This window comes from Nerophis lumbriciformis, linkage group LG30 (genome assembly GCF_033978685.3).
Source record: "Nerophis lumbriciformis linkage group LG30, RoL_Nlum_v2.1, whole genome shotgun sequence".
Taxonomy (NCBI): domain Eukaryota; kingdom Metazoa; phylum Chordata; class Actinopteri; order Syngnathiformes; family Syngnathidae; genus Nerophis; species Nerophis lumbriciformis.
The window spans coordinates 27,164,519-27,190,086 of record NC_084577.2 but is presented as its reverse complement, the minus strand read 5'-3'; the positions used below and the strand labels follow the sequence as shown (position 1 = coordinate 27,190,086).

The window sequence follows — 25,568 nt, the reverse complement described above, 5'->3', positions numbered from 1 at the left end:
TGTTCGGAGCGTACGTACTGGTGTAGAGAAGTGGTGGATGACAGCGATGGAGATGCAGGCGTCACACGAGGCCGTGCGTAGCGGCACGTTCAGGGCATCAGACACAAACGCCTGGAAACCTCGATCGGCGCAGATTTGGAGGAGAGAGCTGCTGCGGTCACAGCCCACCTGGAGGAGGAGAGAGGAGACAACCTTGTTGGATGTACGCACTATTCAACTTCATCAAAGTATGTTGGATATACGCAATATTCAACTTCATCAAAGTATGAAGTGTTTGCATAGAAAATTATATTTTTATGCTAAAAATGCCGGCGTTGGGATCAATAAAGTGACAATTCCAGGTAACACTCACGCTGAAGACCTCCGGGTTGGCAGCCAGATACTTCCCGTTCCCGCAGCCCACGTCCGCCAGCACGCTGCCGGGCGGGAGCGACGACAGGAAGTGGCAAACACGGGGCCAGGGCGAGTGGCGGGTGCTGCTGAAGTGGGAGGCGATGGCGTCGTACACGCGGTGCACGTACTCCGCCTCCAGGCGCGCCGCGTCTCCGCCGCTTCGCGGGAGCGAGGGGGGTGGCGGCATCGCCGAGGGAGCTCCTTGACTGTCACAGGCGGAGGGGAAAGCTGCGGGAATAAATGAAAGAAGAAGAGAGATTATAATACATCTGCTACATAATATTTGAATCATAATATATACCTGGTGTTAGAATAATTATATATGTATCATAATATATACCTGGTGTTAGAATAATTATATATGTATCATAATATATACCTGGTGTTAGAATAATTATATATGTATCATAATATATACCTGGTGTTAGAATAATTATATATGTATCATAATATATACCTGTTGTTAGAATAATTATATATGTATCATAATATATACCTGTTGTTAGAATAATTATATATGTATCATAATATATACCTGGTGTTAGAATAATTATATATGTATCATAATATATACCTGGTGTTAGAATAATTATATATGTATCATAATATATACCTGGTGTTAGAATAATTATATATGTATCATAATATATACCTGGTGTTAGAATAATTATATATGTATCATAATATATACCTGGGGTGTCCAAAGTGTGGCCTGGGGGCCATTAGCAGCCCAAAGCAATTTTTTTACCTGCTTGTGGCAATATTTTTGGTATATTAGATGACATTTTTACTTTTCAAATATTTTTGTAATCAAGACAATATTTTCAGTATATTACCGGTAGATGGAATTTTTACCTAAGAATTTTTACTTTTCAAATTTCAAATTTTCTTGTAATCAGACAACTTTTTTCGGTGTATTAGATGGAATTTTTACTTAAAAATTGTACTTGTCAAATTTTCTTGTAATCAGACAATATTTTCAGTATATTAGATGGAATTTTTACCTAAAAATTTGTACTTTTCAAATTTCTAATTTTCTTGTAATCAGACAATATTTTCAGTACCGGTATATTAGATGGAATTTTTACCTAAATATTTGTACTTTTCAAATTTCTAATTTTCTTGTAATCAGACAATATTTTTGGTATATTAGATGGAATTTTTACCTAAAAATTTGTACTTTTCAAATTTCAAATTTTCTTGTACTGAGACAATATTTTCGGTATATTAGATGGAATTTTTACCTAAAAATTGTTACTTTTCACGTTTTCTTGTAATCAGACAATATTTTCGGTGTATTAGATGGAATTTTTACCTAAAAATTGTACTTGTCAAATTTTCTTGTAATCAGACAATATTTTCAGTATATTAGATGGAATGTTTACCTAAAAATTTGTACTTTTCAAATTTCAAATTTTCTTGTAATAAGACAATATTTTCAGTATATTAGATGGAATTTTTACCTACAAATTTGTACTTTTCAAATTTCAAATTTTCTTGTACTGAGACAATATTTTCGGTATAATAGATGGAATTTTTACCTAAAAATTGTTACTTTTCACATTTTCTTGTAATCAGACAATATTTTCGGTGTATTAGATGGAATTTTTACATAAAAATTTTTACTTGTCAAATTTTCTTGTAATCAGACAATATTTTCAGTATATTAGATGGAATTTTTACCTAAAAATTTGTATTTTTCAAATTTCAAATTTTCTTGTAATCAGACAATATTTTCGGTAAATAAGATGGAATTTTTACCTAAAAATTGTTACTTTTCACATTTCAAATTTTCTTGTAATCAGACAATATTTTTGGTATATTAGATGGAATTTTTACCTAAAAATTTGTATTTTTCAAATTTCAAATTTTCTTGTAATCAGACAATATTTTCGGAGTATTAGATGGAATTTGTACCTAAAAATTTGTATTTGTCAAATTATCTTGTAATCAGACAATATATTCGGTATAATAGATGGAATTTTTACCTAAAAATTTGTATTTTTCAAATTTCTAATTTTCTTGTAATCAGACAATATTTTCGGTATATTAGATGGAATTTTTACTTAAAAATTTGTACTTTTCAAATTTCACATTTTCTTGTAATCAGATAATATTTTCAGTATATTAGATGGAATTTTTACCTACAAATTTGTATTTGTCAAATTATCTTGTAATCAGACAATATATTCGGTATAATAGATGGAATTTTTACCTAAAAATTTTTACTTTTCAAATTTCAAATTTTCATGTAATCAGATAATATTTTCAGTATATTAGATGGAATTTTTACCTACAAATTTGTACTTGTCAAATTTTCTTGTAATCAGACAATAATTTCAGTATATTAGATGGAATATTTATCTAAAAATTTGTACTTTTAAAATTTCTAATTTTCTTGTAATCAGACAATATTTTTGGTATATTAGATGGAATTCTTACCTAAACATTGTCACTTTTCTAATTTTCTTGTAATCAGACAATATTTTCGGTATATTAGATGGAATTTTTACCTAAAAATTTGTATTTTTCAAATTTCTAATTTTCTTGTAATCAGACAATATTTTCAGTATATTAGATGGAATTTTTACCTAAATATTTGTACTTTTCAAATTTCAAATTTTCTTGTAATCAGACAATATTTTTGGTATATTAGATGGAATTTTTACCTAAAAATTTGTACTTTTCAAATTTCAAATTTTCTTGTACTGAGACAATATTTTCGGTATATTAGAAGGAATTTTTACCTAAAAATTGTTACTTTTCACATTTTCTTGTAATCAGACAATATTTTTGGTGTATTAGATGAAATTTTTACCTAAAAATTGTACTTGTCAAATTTTCTTGTAATCAGACAATATTTTCAGTATATTAGATGGAATTTTTACCTAAAATTTTGTATTTTTCAAATTTCTAATTTTCTTGTAATCAGACAGTATTTTTGGTATATTAGATGGAATTTTTACCTACAAATTTGTACTTTTCAAATTTAAAAATTTCTTGTACTGAGACAATATTTTCGGTATAATAGATGGAATTTTTACCTAAAAATTGTTACTTTTCACATTTTCTTGTAATCAGACAATATTTTCGGTGTATTAGATGGAATTTGTACCTAAAAATTGTTACTTTTCACATTTTCTTGTAATCAGACAATATTTTCGGTGTATTAGCTGGAATTTTTACCTAAAAATTGTACTTGTCAAATTTTCTTGTAATCAGACAATATTTTCAGTATATTAGATGGAATTTTTACCAAAAAATTTGTACTTTTCAAATTTCTAATTTTCTTGTAATCAGACAGTATTTTTGGTATATTAGATGGAATTTTTACCTACAAATTTGTACTTTTCAAATTTAAAAATTTCTTGTACTGAGACAATATTTTCGGTATAATAGATGGAATTTTTACCTAAAAATTGTTACTTTTCACATTTTCTTGTACCGGTAATCAGACAATATTTTCGGTGTATTAGATGGAATTTTTACCTAAAAAATTGTACTTGTCAAATTTTCTTGTAATCAGACAATATTTTCAAGATGTTAGATGGAATTTTTACCTACAAATTTGTATTTTTCAAATTTCTAATTTTCTTGTAATCAGACAATATTTTCAGTAAATTAGATGGAATTTTTACCTAAAAATTGTTACTTTTCACATTTCAAATTTTCTTGTAATCAGACAATATTTTTGGTATATTAGATGGAATTTTTACGTAAAAATTTGTATTTTTCAAATTTCAAATTTTCTTGTAATCAGACAATATTTTCGATGTATTAGATGGAATTTGTACCTAAAAATTTGTACTTGTCAAATTTTCTTGTAATCAGACAATAATTTCAGTATATTAGATGGAATATTTATCTAAAAATTTGTACTTTTAAAATTTCTAATTTTCTTGTAATCAGACAATATTTTTGGTATATTAGATGGAATTTTTACCTAAAAATTTGTATTTTTCAAATTTAAAATTTTCTTGTAATCAGACAATATTTTCGGTATATTAGATGGAATTTTTACCTAAAATATTTTTATCATAATAAATACCTGGGGTGTCCAAAGTGTGGCCTGGGGGCCTTTTGCAGCCCAAAGCTATTTTTTTTACCAGCCTGTGGCACATTCTTCAAATACTATTTAAATAAAAACAACATAAAAAAGTGGAATCAAAGGTGAAATGTGAGGAGAAAAAGTTGCAATGTTGACTCTAATAACACAAAGTTTTTTTTCATTAAAATTGTCATTGCTCAAAAATAATAATTAATCAAAATCAATGTCGGTTTTGAAGGTGAAAACTATAAAAATGGCCCCCGCATGCTTTAATTTACTTGCCAGCTTTGCAAACTTGCCATCAATGGTTGTGTGAGCATGAAAGAGGTCAGTATGAATATGTATCACATTTGGAAAACCACCACTTGGTGGGCCAAACAAAATGACTTTGGAGTAATTGTTCCTCAAACAAAAGGAGGACTATGGGCAAAATAGAAGCAACCTAAGTGGACGACAGCCTGACATTATCAACATGACTGAAAATTAACATTAGTCAGAGACTCACCACATCGGCAGGGTCCATGTCGGATGTTACGGAAGGTGAAGGACGTGCGCGTGGCCCTCCTGCTCAAAGTCAGCTGCTTGAGAGCGCCCAGGTCACACGTCGTAGGAGCAGTGCATTGTGGGTCGCAGGCCGGCACCGTGTCGGATTTACGAGGAGTGATTCTAGAAAAGAAGACAGCCATTATGGAGTTTTCCCAGCATATTGTCTGGCATGGAGATGAAAGGAAGCCTGAGGGGAAAGAACGAGCTCACCCGTGTGTCCACAGGTGTCTGCTCTCTCCTTGCATCACCAGGAGGCTGCGTGCTGGCAGACACACCTGCACCACACCACCGTCTGGGTGACGGAACTCCATCACCGTCTTAAAGTACACACACAGTCACACCAGACCACACCTCCACAGCAGTTAACTCTCTGCTCGTTCGTCAAAGTCAAAAGTCAAAGTTGGAATGGCCGCAAAACACATTTTGAGAGGTCTGTTAATCATTTTTGCAATGCAGTCTGCTGAAAATGATGGAAAGCGCCACTCTACATAGGAACTGACGCTGTGGTCAAAGTTGGAATGGCCACAAAAAACATTTTGAGAGGTCTGTTAATAATTTTGCAATGCAGTCTGCTGAAAATGATGGAAAGCGCCACTCTACATAGGAACAGACGCTGTGGTCAAAGTTGGAATGGCCACAAAACACATTTTGAGAGGTCTGTTAATCATTTTGCAACGCAGTCTGCTGAAAATGATGGAAAGCGCCACTCTACATAGGAACTGACGCTGTGGTCAAAGTTGGAATGGCCACAAAACACATTTTGAGAGGTCTGTTAATCATTTTGCAATGCAGTCTGCTGAAAATGATGGAAAGCGCCACTCTACATAGGAACTGACGCTGTGGTCAAAGTTGGAATTGCCACAAAACACATGTTGAGAGGTCTGTTAATAATTTTGCAATGTAGTCTGCTGAAAATGATGGAAAGCGCCACTCTACGTAGGAACTGACGCTGTGGTCAAAGTTGGAATTTCCACAAAACACATTTTGAGAGGTCTGTTAATCATTTTGCAATGCAGTCTGCTGAAAATGGTGGAAAGGCCCACTCTACATAGGAACTGACGCTGTGGTCAAAGTTGGAATGGCCACAAAACACATTTTGAGAGGTCTGTTAATCATTTTGCAACGCAGTCTGCTGAAAATGATGGAAAGCGCCACTCTACGTAGGAACTGACGCTGTGGTCAAAGTTGGAATGGCCACAAAAAACATTTTGAGAGGTCTGTTAATCATTTTGCAACGCAGTCTGCTGAAAATGATGGAAAGCGCCACTCTACATAGGAACTGACGCTGTGGTCAAAGTTGGAATGGCCACAAAAAACATTTTGAGAGGTCTGTTAATCATTTTGCAATGCAGTCTGCTGAAAATGATGGAAAGCGCCACTCTACATAGGAACTGACGCTGTGGTCAAAGTTGGAATTGCCACAAAACACATTTTGAGAGGTCTGTTAATCATTTTGCAATGCAGTCTGCTGAAAATGATGGAAAGTGCCACTCTACATAGGAACTGACGCTGTGGTCAAAGTTGGAATTGCCACAAAACACATTTTGAGAGGTCTGTTAATCATTTTGCAACGCAGTCTGCTGAAAATGATGGAAAGCGCCACTCTACATAGGAACTGACGCTGTGGTCAAAGTTGGAATGGCCACAAAAAACATTTTGAGAGGTCTGTTAATCATTTTGCAATGCAGTCTGCTGAAAATGATGGAAAGCGCCACTCTACATAGGAACTGACGCTGTGGTCAAAGTTGGAATTGCCACAAAACACATGTTGAGAGGTCTGTTAATAATTTTGCAATGTAGTCTGCTGAAAATGATGGAAAGCGCCACTCTACATAGGAACTGACGCTGTGGTCAAAGTTGGAATGGCCACAAAACACATTTTGAGAGGTCTGTTAATCATTTTGCAATGCAGTCTGCTGAAAATTATGGAAAGCGCCACTCTACATAGGAATTGACGCTGTGGTCAAAGTTGGAATGGCCACAAAACACATTTTGAGAGGTCTGTTAATCATTTTGCAATGCAGTCTGCTGAAAATTATGGAAAGCGCCACTCTACATAGGAATTGACGCTGTGGTCAAAGTTGGAATTGCCACAAAACACATTTGAGAGGTCTGTTAATCATTTTGCAACGCAGTCTGCTGAAAATGATGGAAAGCGCCACTCTACATAGGAACTGACACTGTGGTCAAAGTTGGAATTGCCACAAAACACATGTTGAGAGGTCTGTTAATCATTTTGCAACGCAGTCTGCTGAAAATGATGGAAAGCGCCACTCTACGTAGGAACTGACGCTGTGGTCAAAGTTGGAATTGCCACAAAACACATTTTGAGAGGTCTGTTAATCATTTTGCAATGCAGTCTGCTGAAAATGGTGGAAAGCGCCACTCTACGTAGGAACTGACGCTGTGATCAAAGTTGGAATGGCCACAAAAAAACATTTTGAGAGGTCTGTTAATCATTTTGCAATGCAGTCTGCTGAAAATGATGGAAAGCGCCACTCTACATAGGAACTGATGCTGTGGTCAAAGTTGGAATTGCCACAAAACACATGTTGAGAGGTCTGTTAATAATTTTGCAATGTAGTCTGCTGAAAATGATGGAAAGCGCCACTCTACGTAGGAACTGACGCTGTGGTCAAAGTTGGAATTGCCGCAAAACACATGTTGAGAGATCTGTTAATAATTTTGCAATGTAGTCTGCTAAAAATGATGGAAAGCGCCACTCTACATAGGAACTGACGCTGTGGTCAAAGTTGGAATTGCCACAAAACACATTTTGAGAGGTCTGTTAATCATTTTGCAACGCAGTCTGCTGAAAATTGTGGAAAGCGCCACTCTACATAGGAACTGACGCTGTGGTCAAAGTTGGAATGGCCACAAAACACATTTTGAGAGGTCTGTTAATCATTTTTGCAACGCAGTCTGCTGAAAATTGTGGAAAGCGCCACTCTACATAGGAACTGACGCTGTGGTCAAAGTTGGAATTGCCACAAAACACATTTTGAGAGGTCTGTTAATCATTTTGCAATGCAGTCTGCTGAAAATGATGGAAAGCGCCACTCTACGTAGGAACTGACGCTGTGGTCAAAGTTGGAATGGCCACAAAACACATTTTAAGAGGTCTGTTAATCATTTTGCAATGCAGTCTGCTGAAAATGATGGAAAGCGCCACTCTACATAGGAACTGACGCTGTGGTCAAAGTTGGAATTGCCACAAAACACATTTTGAGAGGTCTGTTAATCATTTTGCAATGCAGTCTGCTGAAAATGATGGAAAGCGCCACTCTACGTAGGAACTGACGCTGTGGTCAAAGTTGGAATGGCCACAAAACACATTTTGAGAGGTCTGTTAATCATTTTGCAATGCAGTCTGCTGAAAATGATGGAAAGCGCCACTCTACGTAGGAACTGACGCTGTGGTCAAAGTTGGAATTGCCACAAAACACATGTTGAGAGGTCTGTTAATCATTTTGCAATGTAGTCTGCTGAAAATGATGGAAAGCGCCACTCTACATAGGAACTGACGCTGTGGTCAAAGTTAGAATGGCCACAAAACACATTTTGAGAGGTCTGTTAATCATTTTGCAACGCAGTCTGCTGAAAATGATGGAAAGTGCCACTCTACATAGGAACTGACACTGTGGTCAAAGTTGGAATGGCAACAAAACACAATTTAAGAGGTCTGTTAATCATTTTGCAACGCAGTCTGTTGAAAATGATGGAAAGCGGCACTCTACATAGGAACTGACGCTGTGGTCAAAGTTGGAATTGCCACAAAACACATTTTGAAAGGTCTGTTAATCATTTTGCAACGCAGTCTGCTGAAAATTGTGGAAAGCGCCACTCTACATAGGAACTGACGCTGTGGTCAAAGTTGGAATGGCCACAAAACACATGTTGAGAGGTCTGTTAATAATTTTGCAATGTAGTCTGCTGAAAATGATGGAAAGCGCCACTCTATATAGGAACTGACGCTGTGGTCAAAGTTAGAATGGCCACAAAACACATTTTGAGAGGTCTGTTAATCATTTTACAACGCAGTCTGCTGAAAATGATGGAAAGCGCCACTCTACATAGGAACTGACGCTGTGGTCAAAGTTGGAATGGCCACAAAACACATTTTAAGAGGTCTGTTAATCATTTTGCAATGCAGTCTGCTGAAAATGATGGAAAGCGCCACTCTACATAGGAACTGACGCTGTGGTCAAAGTTAGAATGGCCACAAAACACATTTTGAGAGGTCTGTTAATCATTTTGAAATGCAGTCTGCTGAAAATGGTGGAAAGGTCCACTCTACCTAGGAACTGACGCTGTGGTCAAAGTTGGAATGGCCACAAAACACAATTTAAGAGGTCTGTTAATAATTTTGCAACGCAGTCTGCTGAAAATGATGGAAAGTGCCACTCTACGTAGGAACTGACGCTGTGGTCAAAGTTGGAATTGCCACAAAACACATTTTGAGAGGTCTGTTAATCATTTTGCAATGCAGTCTGCTGAAAATGATGGAAAGCGCCACTCTACGTAGGAACTGACGCTGTGGTCAAAGTTGGAATTGCCACAAAACACATTTTGAGAGGTCTGTTAATCATTTTGCAACGCAGTCTGCTGAAAACGATGGAAAGCGCCACTCTATGTAGGAACTGACGCTGTGGTCAAAGTTGGAATTGCCACAAAACACATGTTGAGAGGTCTGTTAATAATTTTGCAATGTAGTCTGCTGAAAATGATGGAAAGCGCCACTCTACGTAGGAACTGACGCTGTGGTCAAAGTTGGAATTGCAACAAAACACATTTTGAGAGGTCTGTTAATCATTTTGCAACGCAGTCTGCTGAAAATGATGGAAAGCGCCACTCTACATAGGAACTGACACTGTGGTCAAAGTTGGAATTGCCACAAAACACTTTTTAAGACATTAAACACCATCTGGCGGATAAAGTGGTATTAAAAATAAAGTGATACCTTTGCCCCCAGGCTGAGTGACAGGATGGTGTCCTCGAAGGCCGAGTGCGTGTCCACGTGAGGAGGAATACCTACGAGTGGGACAACAAACTTATTTTAGTCTCGTGCACATGCAGGTTTCTGTATGGAGGGACAAAATACATCTCGAAATCATGACCTCATGTATTTAAAGTAATAGTACATTTAATTACTACAATATTTAAGTCATTATTTCACAATGTAATTATTTTATGATGTATTATTTATTATTTAATTGATTTGCTGTTTGTCAGCACGTTGTGAATTGATTTGAGTGGGCGGGTCCTATGTTTTCAAAGCAATCATTGGACTAGATTCCTGGTAGCCCCGCCCACTAACTTTGATGGCTGTTTGACAGGTCAAATAATTCATGCAAGCACTGACATACATTTATTAAATAATTAAATAAAACACAAATTGTGAAATAATTAAGTAAATTATTAAATTTATAATTCAATAAATTAATAATAATCAAATTGTTATTTAAATATTGAAATAATTATACAATTATGTTTTTTTACACATTTATTGTATTTTTGACATAGTCCAGAAATACAATTAAACACATGTCAAATGTTATTTTTTTTCCCTTAACAAGAAACCCACAAAATTTGTATACATAAATAAAAATAACAATGTACACACACAAAAAAAACTAAACATGCAGCAGTCAAATAATATTATATTACTAATAAAATATTGACATTAAAGCCACAGGCAACTGCACTTATAACATTTATATTAAAACAAATAAATGTATGATGTTTTTAATTTGATCTGGAGATATATTGTCATATTTTGGTAATTATCGAATCATTTACCGTATTTTCCGCACCATAAGGCGCCCTGGGTTATAAGCCGCGCCTTCAATGAACGGCATATTTCAAAACTTTGTCCACCAATAAGCCGCCCCGTGTTGTAAGCCGCATCTAACTGCGCTAAAGGAATGTCAAAAAAACAGTCAGATAGGTCAGTCAAACTTTAATAATATATTAAAAACCAGCGTTCTAACAACTCTGTTCACTCCCAAAATGTACGCAAATGTGCAATCACAAACATTCGTATATCAACATGGACAGAGCTGCGTGAAAAAAGCCACCCGGCCTCTTCGCGTAAACTTAAACTTACCTTAACCACTCGCTCATCTTTTCTTCATCCATCCCTTCGAGTTAGCTTTTATGATGACGCCGGCTGGAAAGGTCTCTTTTGGCAAGGTCTTCCTTTTGAATATCACCATGGGTGGAAGTTTCTGGCCATTAGCATGGCAAGCTAGAACCACAGTGAAGGATGACTTCTCATTCCCTGTGGTGCGAATATTCACCGTACGCGCTCCCGTTGTATCCACAGTGCGGTTCACAGGAATATCAGTTGCTGTGAAATAGTAATCCGTGTGCGGATGGAGAGATTGCGTCTTTTCATGAACCGGATCCCGGTCGCTTAGTAGGAGCCATTTTGTGGTCTTTACAGATGTAAACACACAAAGGAAATGAAACGTACGGTGATATCCGCGCGCTTTTTCTTCTTCTACGCGGGCGGGTGGTTGCTTACAGTAGAAGAAGAAGCGCTTCCTGTTCTATGGGGGCGGGTGCTTACCTTGGCGGTTGCTTGCGTAGAAGAAGAAGCGCTTCCTGTTCTACCGGGAAAAAAGATAGCGGCTGTTTACCGAAGTTGCGAGACCGAAACTTTATGAAAATGAATCTTAATATTTATCCATATATAAAGCGCACCGGGTTATAAGGCGCACTGTCAGCTTTTGAGAAAATTTGTGGTTTTTAGGTGCGCCTTATAGTGCGGAAAATACGGTATTTAATTAATATTTGCGAGGGCTGACATGAATCCACCCCAGCAACATGCCTATACCAGGGGTCAGCAACCCAAAATGTTGAAAGAGCCATATTGGACCAAAAATACAAAAACAAATCTGTCTGGAGCCGCAACAAATTAAAAGCCATATTACATACAGATAGTGTGTCATAAGATATACATTGAATTGAGATGACTTAAAGGAAACTAAATGACCTCAAATATAGCTACAAATTAGGCATAATGATGCAATATGTACATATAGCTAACCTAAATAGCATGTTAGCATCGATTAGCTTGCAGTCTTGCAGTGACCAAATATGTCTGATTAGCACTCCACACAAGTCAATAACATCAACAAAACTCACCTTTGTGCATTCATGCACAACGTTAAAAGTTTGGTGGACAAAATGAGACGGAAAAAGAAGTGGCATAAAACACGTCCTCGAAAGTCGGAGAAAGTTATACCGTATTTTCCGCACTATAAGGCGCACCTAAAAACCACAAATTTTCTCAAAAGCTGACAGTGCGCCTTATAACCCGGTGCGCTTTATATATGGATAAATATTAAGATTCATTTTCATAAAGTTTCGGTCTCGCAACTTCGGTAAACAGCCACCATCTTTTTTCCCGGTAGAACAGGAAGCGCTTCTTCTTCTACGCAAGCAACCGCCAAGGTAAGCACCCGCCCCCATAGAACAGGAAGCGCTTCTTCTTCTACTGTAAGCAACCACCCGCCCGCGTAGAAGAAGAAAAAGTGCGCGGATATCACCGTACGTTTCATTTCCTTTGTGTGTTTACATCTATAAAGACCACAAAATGGCTGCTACTAAGCGACAGGGATCCGGTTCATGAAAAGACGCAATCTCTCCATCCGCACACGGATTACTATTTCACAGCAACTGGTATTCCTGTGAACCGCACTGTGGATACAACGGGAGCACGTACAGTGAATATTCGCACCACAGGGAATGAGAAGTCATCCTTCACTGTGGTTCTAGCTTGCCATGCTAATGGCCAGAAACTTCCACCCATGGTGATATTCAAAAGGAAGACCTTGCCAAAAGAGACCTTTCCAGCCGGTGTCATCATAAAAGCTAACTCGAAGGGATGGATGAAGAAAAGATGAGCGAGTGGTTAAGGTAAGTTTAAGTTTACGCGAAGAGGCCGGGTGGCTTTTTTCACGCAGCTCTGTCCATGTTGATATACGATCCCATGCGCGCCCACATCACGCTGGTTTTAATATATTATTAAAGTTTGACTGACCTATTTGACTGTTTTTTTGACATTCCTTTAGCGCAGTTAGATGCGGCTTACAACACGGGGGCGGCTTATAGGTGGACAAAGTTTTGAAATATGCCGTTCATTGAAGGCGCGGCTTATAACCCAGGGCGCCTTATGGTGCGGAAAATACGGTACATGTAAACAAACTACGGTGAGTTCAAGGACCGCCAAAATTAGTAGGACAAATCGGCGCTCGCCAAATACTTGAGTCAGTGAAGCATGTTTAATACAAACAGTGTGCTTTATAACAATTAGGGAGGTTTGTGTCATGTTTGTCCTCCTACAGAAACCATATTAAAACAAAAAATATATATTTTTTCCCCCTCATCTTTTTCCATTTTTCATACATTTTTGAAAAAGCTCCGGAGAGCCACTAGGGCGGCGCTAGAGCCGCGGGTTGCCGACCCCTGGCCTATACAAAGCACATTACAGACAAGCTGTGCTGCCCTCTTGTGGTACAAAAAAAAGAATGCATACATTACAATATTCTGATTCATTTGAGCTGTATTAAGTTACAGGAGAGTCAGAATTGTGCAAAAACAAACCTTGTCCGCACTCGTACTGGTTTACAGTCAGCTGGTCGGGCATGGACTTGATGTGGCCTTTGTCCAGACACCTTTCCAGGACTGGGAGACATTCCGCAGGCAGACCTGAACGCACGCTCGATTTAAAAGTAGGAGTAAATGCAACTTATAATAAAATTTAAAAAAATAAGAGGTCACCTGCAGATAACGGCTTGTCTTTGTCCACGTTGTTGTTGTCGTAGCGGAACTCAAAGCCGTAATGTTGGACTCTTCTGTGCTTCAGGGCTTTCTGGGCTACAGTAACAGACGATGAATGATGGGTCTTCTTCTACAACATAATGCAGTACTGACACACAAAAACTCTACTTTTTGTGTCTATGTTAGAATAATTATGTAGAAGTTATCACACAACTCTTATGCTTAAAGGCCGTTGCTATAGTTATTATCAATTGTGCTCAAGTTGTACTTTTCTATCCGTGCAAAGGCACACAACTTGTTATCTTCCACTGCAAGTTGTCCCGCAGCAGCGGTTTCTGTCTTCCAGCCCGCTAAAACAGCCGAGGACGGACTTCAAGTACCTCAACGAAGATAAGACGACAAGAGCCAGGGCGAAATCTCGAGCTCAAGCACATTTGCATTCTGAATAATCACGTATTGTGATACTGGGGCTGCTTGCGTAATATGTGTCCCCTCCCCCGAGAAGCCGCCTCGGTGATGTTAACGAGGGAACTCCCGAATAAATAGAGGAGCGCACGGGACTGCCCCTCAGAGCGTGGTGGGAGACTGTAACTGAGTGTGCAGCCCCAAAAGTGTCTCCTCATGAGCTAAATTGAACTCTGTCTCTGCCTGATTCCTTGCTTCTTGTCTGGTTTAATACAAACCCCATTTCCATATGAGTTGGGAAATTGTGTTAGATGTAAATATAAACGGAATACAATGATTTGCAAATTATTTTCAACCCATATTCAATTGAATGCACTACAAAGACAAGATATTTGATGGTTATTTATTTTTTGCAAATAATAATTAACTTAGAATTTCATGGCTGCAACACGTGCCAAAGTAGTTGGGAAAGGGCATGTTCACCACTGTGTTACATGGCCTTTCCTTTTAACAACACTCAGTAAACGTTTGGGAACTGAGGAGACACATTTTTGAAGCTTTCCCATTCTTGCTTGATGTACAGCTTAAGTTGTTCAACAGTCCGGGGGTCTCCGTTGTGCTATTTTAGGCTTCATAATGCGCCACACATTTTCAATGGGAGACAGGTCTGGACTACAGGCAGGCCAGTCTAGTACCCGCACTCTTTTACTATGAAGCCACGTTGATGTAACACGTGACTTGGCATTGTCTTGCTGAAATAAGCAGGGGCGTCCATGGTAACGTTGCTTGGATGGCAACATATGTTGCTCCAAAACCTGTATGTACCTTTCAGCATTAATGGTGCCTTCACAGATGTGTAAGTTACCCATGTCTTGGGCACTAATACACCCCCATACCATCACACATGCTGGCTTTTACACTTTGCGCCTATAACAATCCGGGTGGTTCTTATCCTCTTTGGTCCGGAGGACACGACGTCCACAGTTTCCAAAAACAATTTGAAATGTGGACTCGTCAGACCACAGAACACTTTTCCACTTTGCATGAGTCCATCTTAGATGAGCTCGGGCCCAGCGAAGCCGACGGCGTTTCTGGGTGTTGTTGATAAACGGTTTTCGCCTTGCATAGGAGAGTTTTAACTTGCACTTACAGATGTAGCGACCAACTGTAATTACTGACAGTGGGTTTCTGAAGTGTTCCTGAGCCCATGTGGTGATACCCTTTACACACTGATGTCGCTTGTTGATGCAGTACAGCCTGAGGGATCGAAGGTCACGGGCTTAGCTGCTTACGTGCAGTGATTTCTCCAGATTCTCTGAACCCTTTGATGATATTACTTAATAACTTAATTTAGCCCGTTTGGTATTGTGTTGCTTGTGTATATTTGAGGGTCCCCTAACCCCCTCCTTAAGAGAGACAGAACCTATTTTATTGCTTTTGGTTGTGATTTTTATTCAAATGCAACATTTTACTGACCGAGTATATTTCATTTGTATTATGTATTCGTTTGATTGAACTTTGATATTTAAGAGTTTGCATTCCATTTACAATGTTAAAATATATTAAAAATATAAAATCAGTTTTTACCTTGAAAATCAACTTTTCCCTTGGAAATCAGTTTTTACCTTGAAAATCATTTTTTTACCTTGAAAATCAGTTTTTGCCTTGAAAATCAGTTTTTGCCTTGAAAATCAGTTTTTTACCTTGAAAATCAGTTTTTGCCTTGAAAATCAACTTTTACCTTTAAAATCAGTTTTTGCCTTGAAAATCAACTTTTACCTTGAAAATCAGTTTTTGCCTTGAAAATCAGTTTTTTACCTTGAAAATCAGTTTTTTGCCTTGAAAATCAGTTTTTGCCTTAAATCAGTTTTTGCCTTGAAAATCAAGTTTTACCTTGAAAATCCGTTTTTGCCTTGAAAATCTGTTTTTGCCTTAAATCAGTTTTTGCCTTGAAAATCAGTTTTTTGCCTTGAAAATCAGTTTTTACCTTGAAAATCAGTTTTTTGCCTTGAAAATCAATTTTTGCCTTGAAAATCAACTTTTACCTTGAAAATCAGTTTTTGCCTTGAAAATCAACTTTTACCTTTAAAATCAGTTTTTGCCTTGAAAATCAACTTTTACCTTGAAAATCAGTTTTTGCCTTGAAAATCAGTTTTTTACCTTGAAAATCAGTTTTTTGCCTTGAAAATCAGTTTTTGCCTTAAATCAGTTTTTGCCTTGAAAATCAAGTTTTACCTTGAAAATCCGTTTTTGCCTTGAAAATCTGTTTTTGCCTTAAATCAGTTTTTGCCTTGAAAATCAGTTTTTTGCCTTGAAAATCAGTTTTTACCTTGAAAATCAGTTTTTTGCCTTGAAAATCAACTTTTACCTTGAAAATCAGTTTTTGCCTTGAAAATCAACTTTTACCTTGAAAATCAGTTTTTTGCCTTGAAAATCAGTTTTTGCCTTAAATTAGTTTTTGCCTTGAAAATCAACTTTTACCTTGAAAATCAGTTTTTGCCTTGAAAATCAGTTTTTTGCCTTGAAAATCAATTTTTGCCTTGAAAATCAACTTTTACCTTGAAAATCAGTTTTTGCCTTGAAAATCAACTTTTACCTTGAAAATCAGTTTTTGCCTTGAAAATCAGTTTTTGCCTTAAATTAGTTTTTGCCTTGAAAATCAACTTTTACCTTGAAAATCAGTTTTTGCCTTGAAAATCAGTTTTTACCTTGAAAATCAGTTTTTTGCCTTGAAAATCAGTTTTTGCCTTGAAAATCAGTTTTTGCCTTGAAAATCAATTTTTGCCTTGAAAATCAATTTTTGCCTTAAAAATCAACTTTTACCTTGAAAATCAGTTTTTACCTTGAAAATCAGTTTTTGCCTTAAATCAGTTTTTGCCTTAAATTAGTTTTTACCTTGAAAATCAGTTTTTGCCTTGAAAATTTGTTTTTTGCCTTGAAAATGGAGCGTAGATGGTGAAATCCCTAAATTCCTTGCAACAGCTGGTTGAGAAAGGTTTTTCTTAAACTGTTCAACAATTTGCTCACGCATTTGTTGACAAAGTGGTGACCCTCGCCCCGTTCTTGTTAGTGAATGACTGAGCATTTCATGGAATCTACTTTTATACCCAATCATGGCACCCACCTGTTCCCAATTAGCCTGTTCACCTGTGTAAGTGTTTGATGAGCATTCCTCAACTTTATCAGTATTTATTGCCACCTTTCCCAACTTCTTTGTCACGTGTTGCTGACATCAAATTCTAAAGTTAATGATTATTTGCACAAAAAAAAAAATGTTTATGAGTTTGAACATCAAATATGTTGTCTTTGTAGCATATTCAACTGAATATGGGTTGAAAAGGATTTGAAAATCATTGTATTCCGTTTATATTTACATCTAACACAATTTCCCAACTCATATGGAAACGGGGTTTGTATATGAAAAAAGATGAAAAAATAGAGCATTCATCGGCAGTGCGTCTTATAATCTCTATGGTCCGGAAAATACGCTACTTACCGGTGACGTCATCATTAGTGGACGACCAGTCAATGGCAGCAAGCAGCTGATCTTCTTCCTCTGGAGAAACAAAGTCTTCCAGCAGCTCTAACCCTGCTGGCAGGGTGACACCTGCTTGTTGCTCACACGGAACTGTAAGCACACACGTATTCAATACAACCGCTTTGTCGTGCGGGCTTTTAGGCAGACATCTTTCCAGGTACCTGATTCCACGTAGCTGAGATACAGCGTCACGCTATTATCGCCACACTGCACTTTCTGCCCGTTCAGGTGGGCGTGAGCCTTCCGAGAACTCTCCTCGGATCTGCGGGGACGGCAACGTGTCGTGAGTTTTTTTTTTTAAACTTGCAAATGTGGTATTGGTCGTGAATGTCAAGTACCCGTATGTGACAAAAGCGTAGGGCTTGTGAGGGGGCATGAGCAGGGTCTCCACTTCTCCCATCTGTTGGAGCAGAGCAGACACTTCTTCCCTGCTGACACCGTTCCCCAAGCCGCCATTTGCCACCACCAGACTCTGGAGAAGATACGGCAGTTTGTTATATTATTAAATATCATATTTCTCTTTGAGCTGTGTGCTAACAGTGAGCCTAATAGGCTAGTAGGGGCAAAGTGCCAACAGGACGTCTTATTGTTATAGGCCAGGGGTGTCAAACTTGTTTTCATTGAGGGTCACTTATATAAGAATATAAAAGTATAATTGCCTCATTATATTATTGCCTATGCATGTGGTTATTTGATTGTTGTACGTACAAAGTGATGATAACTTGCTTTGAAATCCTAAGTCAAGGTGACAAGCAGATACCTAAGTATTTATTGTTATTTTTTTTACAAACTATCATACGGTATATAATAATTAGCTGTGCAAAAAAAATTTTTTTATAACATTCGAAAACCAATTTTTTTTTCAAAAATCAAATGTTTTTTTTTAAAAAATCTAATGTTTTTTTTTTTAAAATCAAATGTTTTTTTTTCAAAAATCAAATGGTTTTTTTCAAAAATCAAATGTTTTTTTTTTCAAAAATCAAATGTTTTTTTTTCAAAAATCAAATGTTTTTTTTCAAAAATCAAATGGTTTTTTTTCAAAAATCTATTTTTTTTTTCAAAAATCAAATGGTTTTTTTCAAAAATCAAATGTTTTTTTTTCAAAAATCAAATGGTTTTTTTTCAAAAATCAAATGTTTTTTTTCAAAAATCAAATGTTTTTTTTTCAAAAATCAAATGGTTTTTTTTCAAAAATCAAATGTTTTTTTTCAAAAATCAATTTTTTTTCTTCAAAAATCAAATGTTTTTTTTTCAAAAATCAAATGTTTTTTTTTCAAAAATCAATTTTTTTTTTCAAAAATCAAATGTTTTTTTTTCAAAAATCAAATGTTTTTTTTTCAAAAATCAAATGTTTTTTTTTCAAAAATCAAATGTTTTTTTTTCAAAAATCAAATGTTTTTTTTCAAAAATCAAATGTTTATTTTTCAAAAATCAAATGTTTTTTTTTCAAAAATCAAATGTTTTTTTTCAAAAATCAATTTTTTTTTTTCAAAAATCAAATGTTTTTTTTTCAAAAATCAAATGTTTTTTTTTCAAAAATCAAATTATTTTTTCCAAAAATCAATTTTTTTTTTCAAAAATCAAATTTTTTTTTTTTTCAAAAATCAAATGTTTTTTTTCAAAAATCAAATCTTTTTTTTTCAAAAATCAAATCTTTTTTTTTCAAAAATCAAATGTTTTTTTTTGAGTAATTAATAAAAAATAAAAAAATACATTTTTAGGCCATCTCTATGCTTACTTGGTGTCATAGGTCAGCAACCAAAAGGAGGTTTTGTTAAGGTGTTTGTGGAGGGAGATGTAGCCAGCGCTGCCTGCAGGAGCAAAAGTCACCGCCTCTGTCCATGGTGCTGAGGACAGAGCACCATCAGACGGAGGCGTGGCAGTGCTGACGGCGAGACACAGCTGGCAGGTGATTAGATTTCACAGGTGGTACGTGTCAATCTAATCATCTGTTGTCTTTAACAGTAAGCGGCCAGGAGCAGGAGGGGAGAGAGGATACGGACGTGACTGAAAAGTCACGTTCTACTAGGAGAGAAAACTTTTGTTGACAACATCATCATTAAAAACCTTGTCAAACCTGCACGCTTGGCTCCGGTGCCGTGTCTTACAGTGGGACCGCTAGGAAGCGACTTCCACAGTGTTATTATTATACCAAATAATACATTGCAAAAATCAGTTTGACTCAAGAATCGTGTTGAATCGAGTATGGATTATGAATCAAATCCTCACCCCAAGAATAGGAATCGAATGGCGAGGTGCCCAAAGATTCACACCAGTAACAATTGAATATTTGTATATATATCCAAGATGAAATGTCATGTATTACATACATTTTTTTTCTGTCAAAATGGAAATAATGAAAACGTTTAGTAAGAAAGATGAAGTATCCACATTATTCCCAAGCTTTCGCCGGCCACATTAAATGACGTGTCGGCCTTTGAGTTTGACACTTGTGTTGTGTAAGTTTTATTTTTTACAAAAAAATAATGTGTATTGATAGCACATGTTTGTACGTTGACAATAGTTTAAGAAGTTAGATTATATTTACTGCTCTGCCCTGCGCAGTGGCTATACAGTATTATGCAAGTCTAAATTTAGTCTAGCTTCAAGTAACAATATTCAAATATTAACAATGTTGGGTAAGACAGAATTTGGTTTTATTCTGAATCCAGTGAAACAGATTGGTGGTTTTAGCTGAAATAAAGACTTTCAGGTGTTTATATATGTTTACGTTTAAGGATTTGGCAGACGCGTTTATCCAAAGCGACATACATTAAAAATACATATAAAACAATCACTGTAAACATGATCATTTAAGGGAAGAATGTAATAGAAAATATCAATACAAAGTGTCAAGACAGAATAAACTCTGCTGCTGCAGCAACAGAGATACAGTCTATAAGATATATAGATATCTAATATAGTGTTTAACCTAATCATATTGTTTCTTCAACTTAAAAATAGCTGACTGTTTTTTACCCCCTTCTCTGGAATATATATTCCCACTTTTGATCTCAAACGTCTGGTCACTTATAGCCAGTGTTGGGACTAACTGTAACGCCTTTAGTTTTGGCGATAACTAGTAATCTCACGCGTAATTTTGTATATTCAGTAACTCAGTTACCGTTACTACATGATGCGTTACTGCGTTATTTTACGTTATTTTTTATGTAGTATCGGCTAGAAACAGAAGATCTGAGTGTGTTTTATTGGAGCGCTGCGGTGTCAACAACAGAGCCGCAGTAGAGTGTCTTAACATGGAGATATTCTCACGTCTTTTCTTTTGTCGAGCACAAAGAAAAGAACATTTTAGTTAAATGTAAGTTGTGTCTTGGATCAAAGATCCTATCTACTGCCCAAAACAACAATTCAAATCTGCCTGGTTAGGCTTTGTGTATGTCACGTGTGACGCCAGGTATACAGCTATGTTGTTATTGTGCTGTTTGTTACTTATGTATGTTATGTTGCAGCTATTTAAAATAGTTTTGTCAATTTGGCCGGAAATAAATTGGCCCTTTGAAACATATCTTTGTCTTTGTGTGTTGTATGTAGACCACATTGCTTAGCAGAGTTCAGTGATGCAAATGCATGTCAAGTTGATGAACAGATTGTATTATTCTCCTGTGCAATAACAGTACTGAAATGAAGGCTAAAAGGGCATTAATGGGAGCTTTAAAAAAAAGAAAAAAAAAAGTTACTAAATAGTTACTTTTCACAGTAACGCATTACTTTTTGGTGTAAGTAACTGAGTTAGTAACTGAGTTACTTTTGAAATAAAGTAACTAGTAACTGTAACTAGTTACTGGTTTTCAGTAACAAACCCAACACTGCTTATAGCATATAAGAATATTCTATTACTGTTAAGCAAACTATGAATAATAAAACATGTGTCCTTTATCATAGCTACACGAATGACAAAAAAAACGCGTGAAAATCAGTGGTATTCAGTGAGGTAAAATGAATTAAATGCGCTGACAGTTCATTGCTCCTGCCAAATGTATTGCACTGAGTGGAGCGGATCACCACTCCAAGATGGCGGACCCGCGTCTCGTCAGCGCCAGTAGGCAGTAGCGCTCCATGCTGCGTACCCTTAGAACAGGGGTGCTCATTACGTCGATCGCGAGCTACCGGTCGATCTCGGAGGGTGTGTCAGTCGATCACCAGCCAGCCATTAAAAAAATAGTCCTAAAAATGAGCGATCATAAATCTTCACTATGACGTCACTTGATTGACATTCACGGCACCCGAGGGTCTTCTGAGATGACGCTGGCTGCTGCCAGCTCATTAAAATGACCGACTGGAAGGCGAGAAACACTTTATTTCAACAGACTCTGGCGCCGTACCTGTCGTCAAAACTCCAAAGACCGACTGCACAGTTGCACAATAAAAGCGCTACTTCATCCTGCCTGCGCTACCAAAATAAGAGTCTCAGAAAGCTGGCGTGCACAAGCTAGCAAGCTACGGAGTTTGCCGACAATGTATTTCTTGTAGAGTGTGTACAAAGGAGTACGGAAGCTGGATAAATAAAATGCCAAAAACCAACCACTTTCATGTGGTATTGGACAGAAAGGAGGACTTTTTTTCTCCTCCATTCGAAAATGCGGACCTTATCAGCACTACTGTCTGATTCCAATCAATGCAAGTCATCAGAATCAGGTAATACACCAACTTATATTCTTGTCTTCATGAAAAAAAGGAATCTATATGTGTTAAACATGCTTGTATTATCTTTAAACACCTTTAACTTATTAACAATATTAACTATATGTGTTAAACATGCTTGTATTATCTTTAAACACCTTTAACTTATTACCAATATTAACTACCGTATTTTCCGCACTATTAGCCGCACCTAAAAACCACAAATTTACTCAAAAGCTGACAGTGCGGCTTATAACCCGGTGCGCTTTATATATGGATTAATATTAAGATTCATTTTCATAAAGTTTCGGTCTCGCAACTACGGTAAACAGCCGCCATCTTTTTTCCCCGTAGAAGAGGAAGTGCTTCTTCTTCTACGCAAGCAACCGCCAAGGTAAGCACCCGCCCCCATAGAAGAGGAAGCGCTTCTTCTTCTACTGTAAGCAACCACCCGCCCCCGTAGAAGAAGAAGAAGCGCGCGGGTATTACGTTTCATTTCCTTAGTGTGTTTACATCTGTAAAGACCACAAAATGGCTCTTACTAAGCGACAGGTTTCCGGTTCATGAAAAGACGCAATCTCTCCATCCGCACACGGACTACTATTTCACAGCAACTGCCTAAAGACTTTCAAGAAAAGCTGGCTACTTTCCGTGCATATTGTAAAAACAAGATAGCTGAAAAAAAGATCCGGCCAGAGAACATTATCAACATGGACGAGGTTCCACTGACTTTTGATATTCCTGTGAACCGCACTGTGGATACAACGGGAGCACGTACGGTGAATATTCGCACCACAGGGAATGAGAAGTCCTCCTTCACTGTGGTTCTAGCTTGCCATGCTAATGGCCAGAAACTTCCACCCATGGTGATATTCAAAAGGAAGACCTTGCCAAAAGAGACCTTTCCAGCCGGCGTCATCATAAAAGCTAACTCGAAGGGATGGATGGATGAAGAAAAGATGAGCGAGTGGTTAAGGTAAGTTTACGCGAAGAGGCCGGGTGGCTTTTTTCACGCAGCTCCGTCCATGTTGATATACGACTCCATGCGCGCCCACATCACGCTGGTTTTTAATATATTATTAAAGTTTGACTGACCTATCTGACTGTTTTTTTGACATTCCTTTAGCGCAGTTAGATGCGGCTTATAACACGGGGCGGCTTATAGGTGGACAAAGTTTTGAAATATGCCGTTCATTGAAGGCGCGGCTTATAACCCAGGGCGGCTTATGGTGCGGAAAATACGGTAAGTGTTAAACATGCTTGTATTATCTTTAAACACCTTTAACTTGTTAACAATATTAACTATGTGTTAAACATGCTTGCATTATCATTAAACACCTTTAACTTGTTAACAAAAACATATATTTCATAAATAAGTAAATATAAATTATATATATGAATGAGGTAGATCCCCACGACTTGATCAATTGAAAAGTAGCACCCCTGCCTTAGAAGATGTCTATGCTTACAACTAGCTAGCTTGAAATAGCCCCCACAAAGATGGCCGCCGCGCAGGCACGTCACTTAGCATGGCTGCTACAACTAGCTCGCTTAACGATGCATTAAAGTCAACCCTACAATGTCGCTACTTGACAGTGATTTATTTGACCAGCTACAAACAAAACACAACAGACTTTGTGTACCATTTTGATAACATTGAATGTTTTCACTTTGAGTTCAATGCGATGTGAACAATAACAACATAGAAGCTGTGGCAACTTTTTCTTGGGGGGGAGAGGGAAATATTTCTTATTTTACCTTAGTTGGCTTCGACGTCGTGCTTATTCCTTCGTGTTTCAACAAAGTGTGGCTTGATTTTGTCTGTTTGCGAAGAAGTTTCTTGTCGTTTTTACTTCTTCTCTCAGCCCTCAGACCGCTTTCCACATCGGCGTCCATGGTGCGTCACTGTCATTTGGTCCGTGTGAAACGTCGAGTGGAGAAGAAAGGTTCCTCTTGCGCGTTAGATGACTTTTACCACAAAATAATTCATTTCATCATTTGGATTAAATTAATATTTCCATACATTGTTTTGCCAACGTTATCAATTTATTTATGCATTCGTTGTTTTGTTTTTTACAATTAAACCTCTTTATCATTTAACTTAAAACATATATAAATAAGCAAATACAATAGTTATGGGCCTGCTGCAATGCAAGCAGCCCATATTATTATTGCTCGTACTTCAACTTTTATTATTACAGTGCCGCACTTTTGTCTTACGATTAATACGAGACGAACCGGCCAACGAACATGAGAGGCCGTTAGAGACATTATTCAGAATTACCTCTTACACACACTACTGAAATGCTCTCACATAAACAACTGAAACGTTTTTCTCTCAAACACACTACAGAAACTCTTATACACACTACTGAAACACTCTTATACACACTACTGAAATGCTCTCACATAAACAACTGAAATGTTTTTTCTCTCACACACACTACTGATACACTCTTATACACACTACTGAAACACTTATACACACTACTGAAACACTATCACACACACTACTGAAACACTCTTATACACACATTACTGAAATGCTCTCACATAAACAACTGAAATGTTTTCTCTCACACACTACTGAAACATTCTTATACACACTACTGAAATGCTCTCACATAAACAACTGAAACGTTTTTCTCTCACACACACTACAGAAACACTCTTATACACACTACTGAAACACTCATACACACTACTGAAACGCTCTTATACACACTACTGAAACACTCTTATACACACTACTGAAATGCCCTCACATAAACAACTGAAATGTTTTTCTCTCACACACACTACTGAAACATTCTTATACACACTACTGAAATGCTCTCACATAAACAACTGAAACGTTTTTCTCTCACACACTACAGAAACACTCTTATACACACTACTGAAACACTCATACACACTACTGTAACACTCTTATACACACTACTGAAATGCCCTCACATAAACAACTGAAATGCTCTCACATAAACAACTGAAACGTTTTTCTCTCACACACACTACTGAAACACTCTTATACACACTACTGAAACACTCATACACACTACTGTAACACTCTTATACACACTACTGAAACACTCTTATACACACTACTGAAATGCCCTCACATAAACAACTGAAATGTTTTTTCTCTCACACACACTACTGAAACACTCTTATACACAGTACTGAAACACTCTTATACACTACTGAAACACT

The 25,568-nt window shown here is 37.0% G+C and overlaps 1 protein-coding gene across 1 annotated transcript in view; it reads right to left on the bottom strand.

The window, feature by feature from the left end:
• The window catches only part of alkbh8 (alkB homolog 8, tRNA methyltransferase), a 28,705-nt gene extending 4,411 nt beyond the window's left edge, over positions 1–24,294 (bottom strand). Inside the window, exons 1-11 of the mRNA XM_061926002.1 lie at positions 24,117–24,294; positions 18,056–18,189; positions 17,879–17,979; positions 17,676–17,807; positions 13,775–13,870; positions 13,598–13,702; positions 9,948–10,018; positions 5,198–5,304; positions 4,947–5,107; positions 353–621; positions 19–168 (exon numbers count right to left, since the gene is read on the bottom strand). Of these exons, the coding sequence (XP_061781986.1) occupies positions 19–168; positions 353–621; positions 4,947–5,107; positions 5,198–5,304; positions 9,948–10,018; positions 13,598–13,702; positions 13,775–13,870; positions 17,676–17,807; positions 17,879–17,979; positions 18,056–18,189; positions 24,117–24,254 (1,464 nt within the window). The 5' untranslated portion in view covers positions 24,255–24,294. The remainder of the gene's footprint in view (positions 1–18; positions 169–352; positions 622–4,946; positions 5,108–5,197; positions 5,305–9,947; positions 10,019–13,597; positions 13,703–13,774; positions 13,871–17,675; positions 17,808–17,878; positions 17,980–18,055; positions 18,190–24,116) is intronic.
• Positions 24,295–25,568: the final 1,274 nt, after the last annotated feature.